This window comes from Gymnodraco acuticeps, unplaced genomic scaffold (assembly GCF_902827175.1).
Source record: "Gymnodraco acuticeps unplaced genomic scaffold, fGymAcu1.1, whole genome shotgun sequence".
In the NCBI taxonomy this organism is placed as follows: domain Eukaryota; kingdom Metazoa; phylum Chordata; class Actinopteri; order Perciformes; family Bathydraconidae; genus Gymnodraco; species Gymnodraco acuticeps.
The window spans coordinates 165579-176518 of record NW_022990851.1 but is presented as its reverse complement, the minus strand read 5'-3'; the positions used below and the strand labels follow the sequence as shown (position 1 = coordinate 176518).

General features: G+C 41.2%; 1 protein-coding gene across 1 annotated transcript; it reads left to right on the top strand.

The window, feature by feature from the left end:
- The first annotated feature begins 412 nt into the window (after nt 1-412).
- Nucleotides 413-10216, top strand: LOC117557343 (thyroid hormone receptor alpha). The gene is made up of 4 exons (XM_034233152.1): nt 413-422; nt 4157-4297; nt 7707-7965; nt 8544-10216. The coding sequence occupies exons 2-4, from the start codon at nt 4181-4183 to the stop codon at nt 8792-8794; spliced, it is 627 nt and encodes a 208-aa protein (XP_034089043.1). The 5' UTR covers nt 413-422; nt 4157-4180; the 3' UTR covers nt 8795-10216.
- Nucleotides 10217-10940: the final 724 nt, after the last annotated feature.

Here is a 10940-nt window from a genome sequence, read left to right as displayed (position 1 = left end):
CGTGTAATCCCTCACACTCTGTGAATCCGTCCTTTTGATTTGTTGTAATAACTTGCGGTACACACAGAAGTTCATTCCTTCATGTGCTGCAGCTCATTAATCCAGAATCCTCCACCCACAGAACGCACATTTCCACTTTGAAAATCCCACGAGCTCGAACATGAAAGGCGACGACTTCGCTCCATTTTTCAAAAGAAACCGATTTGACAGCTCTGCCTTTCATCCGCGACTCAATCTGTGGCGATAATCCAGTGAGGCAGGAGCGCAAGCAGATGTCTCCACAGCTGATGAAGTAAAGTCATTATATAAATGCAAAGGTCTGGGGTGTGATTCTCGCTTGGGTCGTGAGAGGTCGAATCCCGGAAGAACCCCAATTTGTTCACAACCCGGCTTTAAGGCCCAGACAAAGAACGTCACATTGGGTGAGGGTGGATTTAAGTATTTATTTTCACTTAAAGCTCCTCTATTATCCTCTTCTTCATCAGTATATCACCGGTCTCAGATATATCCAGAGCCTGTCTCTGATTGGCTGAAACACCAAACAGATCATTGCAGCATTACCCATAATCCCCTCTGTTTCAGCCCTGTTTCCAAAGTGCTGATTCTCTGTCTGTAGAGACACTACATTCTGATATACACCTGAACATCAGCAGGAGAGGACTCTTTAAAGTAGAGACACTACATACTGATATACACCTGAACATCAGCAGGAGAGGACTCTTTAAAGTAGAGACCCTACATACTGATATACACCTGAACATCAGCAGGAGAGGACTCTTTAAAGTAGAGACACTACATACTGATATACACCTGAACATCAGCAGGAGAGGACTCTTTAAAGTAGAGACACTACACTGATATACACCTGAACATCAGCAGGAGAGGACTCTTTAAAGTAGAGACACTACATACTGATATACACCTGAATATCAGCAGGAGAGGACTCTTTAAAGTAGAGACACTACATACTGATATACACCTGAACATCAGCAGGAGAGGACTCTTTAAAGTAGAGACACTACATACTGATATACACCTGAACATCAGCAGGAGAGAACTCTTTAAAGTAGAGACACTACATACTGATATACACCTGAACATCAGCAGGAGAGGACTCTTTAAAGTAGAGACACTACATACTGATATACACCTGAACATCAGCAGGAGAGGACTCTTTAAAGTAGAGACACTACACTGATATACACCTGAACATCAGCAGGAGAAAACTCTTTAAAGTAGAGACACTACATACTGATATACACCTGAACATCAGCAGGAGAGGACTCTTTAAAGTAGAGACACTACATACTGATATACACCTGAACATCAGCAGGAGAGGACTCTTTAAAGTAGAGACACTACATACTGATATACACCTGAACATCAGCAGGAGAGGACTCTTTAAAGTAGAGACACTACATACTGATATACACCTGAACATCAGCAGGAGAGGACTCTTTAAAGAAGAGACACTACATACTGATATACACCTGAACATCAGCAGGAGAGGACTCTTTAAAGTAGAGACACTACATACTGATATACACCTGAACATCAGCAGGAGAGGACTCTTTAAAGTAGAGACACTACATACTGATATACACCTGAACATCAGCAGGAGAGGACTCTTTAAAGTAGAGACACTACATACTGATATACACCTGAACATCAGCAGGAGAGGACTCTTTAAAGTAGAGACACTACATACTGATATACACCTTAACATCAGCAGGAGAGGACTCTTTAAAGTAGAGACACTACATACTGATATACACCTGAACATCAGCAGGAGAGGACTCTTTAAAGTAGAGACACTACATACTGATATACACCTGAACATCAGCAGGAGAGGACTCTTTAAAGTAGAAACACTACATACTGATATACACCTGAACATCAGCAGGAGAGGACTCTTTAAAGTAGAGACACTACATACTGATATACACCTGAACATCAGCAGGAGAGGACTCTTTAAAGTAGAGACACTACATACTGATATACACCGGAACAATCGCAGGAGAGGACTCTTTAAAGTAGAGACACTACATACTGATAATCACCTGCACATCAGCAGGAGAGGACTCTTTAAAGTAGAGACACTACATACTGATATACACCTGATCATCAGCAGGAGAGGACTCTTTAAAGTAGAGACACTACATACTGATATACACCTGAACATCAGCAGGAGAGGACTCTTTAAAGTAGAGACACTACATACTGATAATCACCTGCACATCAGCAGGAGAGGACTCTTTAAAGTAGAGACACTACATACTGATATACACCTGAACATCAGCAGGAGAGGACTCTTTAAAGTAGAGACACTACACACTGATATACACCTGAACATCAGCAGGACAGGACTCTTTAAAGTAGAGACACTACATACTGATACACACCTGAACATCAGCAGGAGAGGACTCTTTAAAGTAGAGACACTACATACTGATATACACCTGAACATCAGCAGGACAGGACTCTTTAAAGTAGAGACACTACATACTGATATACACCTGAACATCAGCAGGAGAGGACTCTTTAAAGTAGAGACACTACATACTGATATACTCCTGAACATCAGCAGGAGAGGACTCTTTAAAGTAGAGACACTACATACTGATATACACCTGAACATCAGCAGGAGAGGACTCTTTAAAGTAGAGACACTACATACTGATATACAACTGAACATCAGCAGGAGAGGACTCTTTAAAGTAGAGACACTACATACTGATATACACCTGAACATCAGCAGGAGAGGACTCTTTAAAGTAGAGACACTACGTACTGATATACACCTGAACATCAGCAGGAGAGGACTCTTTAAAGTAGAGACACTACATACTGATATACAACTGAACATCAGCAGGAGAGGACTCTTTAAAGTAGAGACACTACATACTGATATACACCTGAACATCAGCAGGAGAGGACTCTTTAAAGTAGAGACACTACACACTGATATACACCTGAACATCAGCAGGAGAGGACTCTTTAAAGTAGAGACACTACATACTGATATACACCTGAACATCAGCAGGAGAGGACTCTTTAAAGTAGAGACACTACATACTGATATATACCTGAACATCAGCAGGAGAGGACTCTTTAAAGTAGAGACACTACATACTGATATACACCTGAACATCAGCAGGAGAGGACTCTTTAAAGTAGAGACACTACACACTGATATACACCTGAACATCAGCAGGAGAGGACTCTTTAAAGTAGAGACACTACACACTGATATACACCTGAACATCAGCAGGAGAGGACTCTTTAAAGTAGAGACACTACACACTGATATACACCTGAACATCAGCTGGAGAGGACTCTTTAAAGTAGAGACACTACATACTGATATACACCTGAACATCAGCAGGAGAGGACTCTTTAAAGTAGAGACACTACATACTGATATACACCTGAACATCAGCTGGAGAGGACTCTTTAAAGTAGAGACACTACATACTGATATACACCTGAACATCAGCAGGAGAGGACTCTTTAAAGTAGAGACACTACATACTGATATACACCTGAACATCAGCAGGACAGGACTCTTTAAAGTAGAGACACTACATACTGATATACACCTGAACATCAGCAGGAGAGGACTCTTTAAAGTAGAGACACTACATACTGATATACACCTGAACATCAGCAGGAGAGGACTCTTTAAAGTAGAGACACTACATACTGATATACACCTGAACATCAACAGGAGAGGACTCTTTAAAGTAGAGACACTACATACTGATATACACCTGGACATCAACAGGAGAGGACTCTTTAAAGTAGAGACACTACATACTGATATACACCTGAACATCAGCAGGAGAGGACTCTTTAAAGTAGAGACACTACATACTGTCTAAATGAGTGTGTGAGTAGAAAAAACAAAGATAATAGTTGTCCATCTCCCAAACCGGTCGATACCAAAGACGTTGGGTGATATGTAAATGTTCTTAGATATATTTTGTGTTTCTGGTTTTCACATGTTCAAGTTCTCTACCTTCCACAGGCTCTCTTTGCTCCTTTTGGTCAAATTAATGAACTCCCGATTTGTTGGAAAGGAAATGAACTTGAGAACGATTCAAGTGCCTCTCTAGCTGCATGTCTCCGTTAACCGTGTATGCTGTCTTGTTTCCAGTCGGATGATATCGGTCAGGGTTCGATGATTCCCACTTCAGACAAGGTGGACCTGGAAGCCTTCAGCGAGTTCACGAAGATCATGACCCCTGCCATCACACGCGTGGTGGACTTCGCCAAGAAACTACCCATGTTCTCAGAGGTACGTACTGCCGTGTCAAACTATCATTTCAAACATATAGTCTTATTGCCTTTTAAATGGTATGTTTAGTCTTGTATGTGTTGAACAGAGACGTATGTTAAGCATTTACATTGCAGGAGGGCAAAGGAAGTAAAAGGTGGATTCGTAAAAGGTTAATGAAGGACGAGGGGGTTGAATGGTTTGATGGTGGGAAGGAGGAGCAGCTGGTTCCTCACACAGAGACTGAAAGCAGAACCTCTCTCCTCTGAGGATAAAGCTGCTCTGTTCCTGCACTTCAGATCCATTTCACTTTATATTGACTTTCTTTATTACTTTATTAAATATAACAAAAGACAAACTTTGTCAATGAATCATTTATCAGTTTCTCTGAAGACTGGCCTCCACACGTACGAGGAAGAACAAGCAATATTACGTTGTAGAAATATTCTGTTACGAGTAAAAATCCTGCATTTAAACGCTTAGTATCGACATCACAACCAGTAAAGGCACTAGTCATGCAGTAAATATACAATTAAAGATTCTTGCAAGTTAATTATCTATATATCATATTACGCGCTCAGGAAGGCCATCAGTGGACGAGAGCAGGATCTTGAAGCGACGATGGAGGACTCGTCTGAGACGACCTAGAGAGATATTCCATTTAGTTGTATTTAGACTCTTCTGGCACTATTTCTATTTTATGTGTATTTACTTCTTCATCTGAAAACAGTCTCTTGCACTATTTTATCAGTGTTATTAGTTGTATGTCCTATATATTCATGTTGCTCTGCTAGAGGAGGACTTCCGTTTGTCATTGACACATCTCCTCTGTAGCTGCTGAGCTCATGGTGAGAGAGACTTGGAACTTGAATCTAAAGTAAGTGGCAGATAGTTAGTGAAGAACCAGTGTCAGTATCAAACGCAGCAATAAGTGATAACATCCTAAGGTTCATCTGGGGTCATTTCTGAAGGCTGTTGTGTCTCCTCATTTAAGACAGACACTAAGTGGGGAAGTCTGTCAGTGACTTTGGACCCAGCTTCTGTTTGTGTGCTGACAGTTGAGCGTCTCGTTAACTCCAGACGGGTCTCCTGAGCGCCGTGTACTAACGAGCTGTTGATTGGAAACTTCCTCTTCCTGCCTGTCAGCTCATATTACACTAAGTAATGAAACCCTGTGTGTGTGTGTGTGTGTGTGTGTGTGTGTGTGTGTGTGTGTGTGTGTGTGTGTGTGTGTGTGTGTGTGTGTGTGTGTGTGTGTGTGTGTGTGTGTGTGTGTGTGTGTGTGTGTGTGTGTGTGTGTGTGTGTGTGTGTGTGTGTGTGTGTGTGTGTGTGTGTGTGTGTGTGTGTGTGTGTGTGTGTGTGTGTGTGTGTGTGTGTGTGTGTGTGTGTGTGTGTGTGTGTGTGTGTGTGTGTGTGTGTGTGTGTGTGTGTGTGTGTGTGTGTGTGTGTGTGTGTGTGTGTGTGTGTGTGTGTGTGTGTGTGTGTGTGTGTGTGTGTCCACTTCACTGAGTGCAGAAGTCATGTATATTTTAGGGGCTTCCCGGTTACGATTTGGAAATCTTCAGTCGACTCGACTACTGCAATGGTGTCTTCACAGGTCTCACTAAAACATCTATTAGGAAGCTGCAGCTGATTCAGAACGCTGCTGCTCGAGTCCTCACTAACACTAAGAAAGTGGATCACTCCTGTTCTGAAGTCTTTACACTGGCTTCCTGTGTGTCAAAGAATAGATTTCTAAATACTGCTGCTGGTTTATAAAGCACTGAATGGTTTAGGCCCAAAATACATTTCTGACCTCCTGCTAAATGATGAAGCATCCAGATCTCTCAGGTCTTCAGGGACTGGTCAGCTTTCTGTCCCCAGAGTCAGAACTAAACATGGAGAAGCAGCGTTCAGTTATTATGCTCCAAAGATCTGGAACAAACTCCCAGAAACCTGCAGGTCCGCTGCAACTCTGACTACTTTCAAATCCAGCAAGAAGACTTTTCTTTTTGTCGCTGCTTTTCATTGAAACTGAGCGGTTGTGAAACCTTAAAGAAAGGCATCAGGAAAGTGGAACTTCTGTGTGAACTATTCATATCTTAAACTGCACTGTAACTTTTGATTCATGTAATTTTTCTTTTAATGTTTCTTTTATTATCTTTTACTGATTTTAAATGCCTTTGTCTGAATGTCTTTCATTGTTTTAAAGCACCTTGAATTGCCTTGTGTTGAAAGGTGCTATATGAATAAACTTGCCTTGCCTTACGGGTACCGGGGGATTCGTTAGGAATAGAAAATAATAGGAAGCGCCCGAAGGTAATCAGTGTTTGTGGGAAGTGGTGCTCTCAGACCGAAGCTCACTGTACATTTAAAAGGCAGATTCTTCTTCAGCTTTGCATATTTAGCACAGTATTACAAGATTACAAATGCAATGAAGTCACCTCCTCCAATATCAGTTAAACTCCATCATATTGAGCTGTATTTTACAGTTATTTTCAGCTGGTGTTCAAAAGACTTGCAGAAATCTTTTGGGGAAAAAAGTCAAACCACTTTTTTGGGCAACACGGCCATCTGTAAACACAAACACACGCGTACAGTATTTATCCCTGATAGCGGTGATATGCTGGTTAGCAAACAGCTGTTTTTACATCCGGCAACACAAGCAGGACGACATCGGCATTTATTTAGAAAATCCTCCAACGCTCGTTTGTTGGAAACCTCCGAGCAGAAAGAAAACAACGTGAACATATTCACTTTGGGGGCGGACGAAACTCATTCACAGTCAGACTGACGTATCACGTTAATTGAATTTTCTTTTACAATTTGAGATTTTTGTTATTTTTAAAACAACTTTGCCAATATCTAAAAAATGATTAAATTATTTGAAAAAAAGGCTTAATTTTTTTTAATTACCTTTTGAAAAATGTCTTTTGTGGAAACATATATTTTTTAATTGATTCCATATTCAAAAAACTCACCTTACTTTTAAAATGTGTGATTAAAAAAAAGAAATTACAGAAATCATTACATTTTTCTAAAATAACGAAATGTTTGAAAATACTTAATTATTGTAAAACAAGATTATTTAAAATAAATTGCTTATTTTTTTAAAAGTGACTTGTGTGCAAGACTTTGTTTTACATTCTGCTGCAACACATTTCCCAATTTGGGTTCAATAGAGAATATCTTATCTTATCCGAAAACTTTCCGTACTTTTCAAAAATAAGATCATCCATTTAAAAACAGAAGGAGGCAAACATCTGCTTACATTTACGACAGACTTCATTAAAATGAAATATGCCGACCGGAGGAGATGTCGATGTGTTTTTTCTGATGATGTGTTTCAGCTGTCCTGTGAGGGCCATCCTGCTGAAGGGCGGCTGCATGGAGATCATGTCTCTGAATATAAAGATTGTTATTAAATGTAATAATATTGATGTGTTCCAGCTGTCCTGTGAGGACCAGATCATCCTGCTGAAGGGCGGCTGCATGGAGATCATGTCTCTGCGCGCCGCCGTGCGCTACGACCCGGAGAGCGAGACGCTGACACTGAACGGAGAGATGGCGGTGAAGCGAGAGCAGCTGAAGAACGGAGGGCTGGGCGTGGTGTCGGACGCCATCTTTGATTTGGGCAAAAGCCTGGCTCAGTTCAACCTGGACGACTCGGAGGTGGCGCTGATGCAGGCCGTGCTGCTCATGAGCTCAGGTCAGGAAGGAGTTGGGTTATACACTGTATATCCTTATAATGAGTTAGTATGTTCTGCATGTAGAGATGTCAATATGTATGAAACCAAAAGGACGAAAATAAAAATGAATCTGAAAAGTCAGAATGTTGAGAAAAAAATCTGAATTGTAAGATTTTGAGAAAAAAGAGTCAGTATTTTAAGATTTTTAGAAAAAAGTCAGTATTTTAAGATTTTCAGAGAAGTCTGAATTTATTAGAAAAAAATCTGAATTATGAGATTTTCTAAAAAAATATCGAAAAACCCAGAATTCAAAGCGTGTTTTGAATTCACTCATCTTTACTCGCTTTTCAGAAAATAGATAGAATTCTGATATTTTCTGATAAAAGTCAACATTTTGCAATTTTCTGAAAAAGTCAGAATTTTAAGATTTTTTTAGAAAAAAGTCAGGATTCTGAGATTTTGAGAAAAAAAGTCAGATTTTTGAGATTTTCAGAAAAACGTCAGTTTCCATGAAAAAGTCAGAATTCAAAGCGTGTTTGAACACACTCATCCTAACTCGTTTTAAGGCAACTGTAATGTACCCTCCCTCCCCCCGCAGACCGCTCAGGACTCACCAACATAGAGAAGATCGAGCAGTGTCAGGAGGCGTACCTGCTGGCCTTCGAACACTACATCAACTACAGGAAGCACAACATTCCCCACTTCTGGCCCAAGCTTCTGATGAAGGTGACGGACCTTCGGATGATCGGAGCGTGCCACGCCAGCCGCTTCCTGCACATGAAGGTGGAGTGTCCCAACGAACTCTTCCCCCCTCTCTTCCTGGAGGTCTTCGAGGAACAGGAAGTGTGACTTTAGGAACGTTTCCACCACAACACCCCCTTTAAAAAGAACCCTAACCATGGAAGGAAATACATTAAGGGGGGGTTAGCTGCGGTGAAAGAGCAACAGAAGTAGGACAAAAACTGGAATTGACCTTTTTTTTTTTCAGTGGAAACGTACCCTGTGAACTTGGTTTTTTTGTCCTTATTTTGTCACAAAACCCAGCACCTGCCACCAGCAAAATCACATCGACTTCACTTGAGCGAAATACACACTGACAGGTACACACACACAGTTAATAGAGTGGTGCAGGAATGAGTCCCATACTCCCTGCAATGAATCGGCATTTTCGCACTTCTTGTTCCCTCTACTTGGAAGTCAATGGTTTCCTGAATGTGTTATTGGTTCTTATCCTGATATAAGGTCTGTAGTTAACACAAGCTGAAGAGATTTATATTCTACGACACATATCAGTAAATACCCCTCTGGTGGATTTAAAAACGGAGGTTGCTAACAAGTGTCTAAATGGGACGACTATACGTCATCATGCCCAACATTAGCCGCCTTTAGCTTAGCTTAAAAACGGCAGTTGCTAATAAATGTCTAAATGAGACTTCAAAACGTCATCATATTAGCCGTAAGTATCAGAGATTTTAGTAATCCCATTGGACCACAGGAGATGCTGCCTTCAGGGGAAATTGGACATGCCTGCACCACTCTATCATAAGATTCCTAACACACTGCCAGGACCGTACAGTGCAGATATATGCAAACTCCAGCCTCCTCAGTTATCTCCTGTTGCACCTGTGTGGACTAGCAGCTGCACTCTCGATAATGCAACCCCCCGTCTCCCACCTCAACCACAGCAAAGTGTTTTATCTCTGGGACCTGACCATCAACTCTCCTTAATGGCGTCATCCATCTAATCCCACCCAGTATGAGTGTTTGTCTACCTACCTCCCCCCCACATACTGACCTTCGTCTGGAACACATCCAACACTCTGACCTCATTATGTAGACAGATGTATTTCCACATTACTGAGTCTTCAGTTAATGCTGGTGTGGTGGTAGGAGACGCTAGTGGGAACACTGGTATGAAGCCTTTATCTACAGTGTAGGGTTGGTCCTTTTGGTGGCAGCAGACTAAGAGTTATTTAACCGATTAGTCGTTATTTTATGCTTTTACATGAGTCACACAGTCAACAAAATCCTATTAGCATCAAAATACTCGATTAAGAATGGACAGCGCTAACTATTTATGCTTTCATGACACATTGAGATGCATTAGAACAGCTGCAGTGTGCATCCTTATGTCGTAAAACTGCAGACATATTGGTAAACTTCAGCATTTGAAGTGTTATATCATTTTTTTAGATTAATATCAATATGCTAACATGTAATTATACATTATCAGCCTTTTCAGAATAAAGTGCATTGTAGCTAAAGGCTAAATATGAAGTGTTTCCACTGCTTTTATTGTATGGTATCACTTACTGTACTTACAAATATAGCTAGGTTACTTTATTTAAATGCATGACTAAATCTGCATCATGCTACTTAATAACACTAACAAATAATAGAGTACCTACATCAAATATATGAATATATATATTAACACAATACCTCTCCGCCTCATACCTCCTTCATTACCTCACACTCACATTACACCCAGTTGTTTTTATTTTTATGGATTACCTCATTTGTTTAGTGTTGTCTTCTGATTGGTCCATCGCTGGCAGATAGTGATGGTGATGTCACTAAACTCTGCAAGCCCCTCCCCCATTCACCTGTACCGACAGATTCTACCTCACCTGTCATCTTGTGGAGCTGCCCCTCTGTCTGCGACACACACACACACACACACACACACACACACACACACACACACACACACACACACACACACACAGTGCACAGATGGCCAGTGTGGACCCGTTCTCGGTCAGTGTACAGCGGGCCGTGGATCAACACTTTCTCCCAAATCAACCAACACGAGGGACCAACTTTTTTTTACTTTTTTTTTTAGGAATCTGCAATGACAACGAGGCGGGGGGGGGGGGGGGGGGGGGTTAATTTCTGGAATCACAGTGTGCCGATTAAAAAGGAAACTGTCAAGCTGGGACTCCAGTGGAAGCCATTTTGGCCCGATTGGATCAGACCAAACGGACAATTGTGG

What these genes read in the sequence shown, in the direction of transcription:
- LOC117557343 (XM_034233152.1), top strand. Translation starts at nt 4,181, where the DNA reads ATGATTCCCACTTCAGACAAGGTGGACCTGGAAGCCTTCAGCGAGTTC. An exon ending in AACTACCCATGTTCTCAGAG is followed by an intron (nt 4,298 to 7,706) that starts GTACGTACTGCC and finishes GATGTGTTCCAG; the next exon opens with CTGTCCTGTGAGGACCAGAT. An exon ending in CGTGCTGCTCATGAGCTCAG is followed by an intron (nt 7,966 to 8,543) that starts GTCAGGAAGGAG and finishes CTCCCCCCGCAG; the next exon opens with ACCGCTCAGGACTCACCAAC.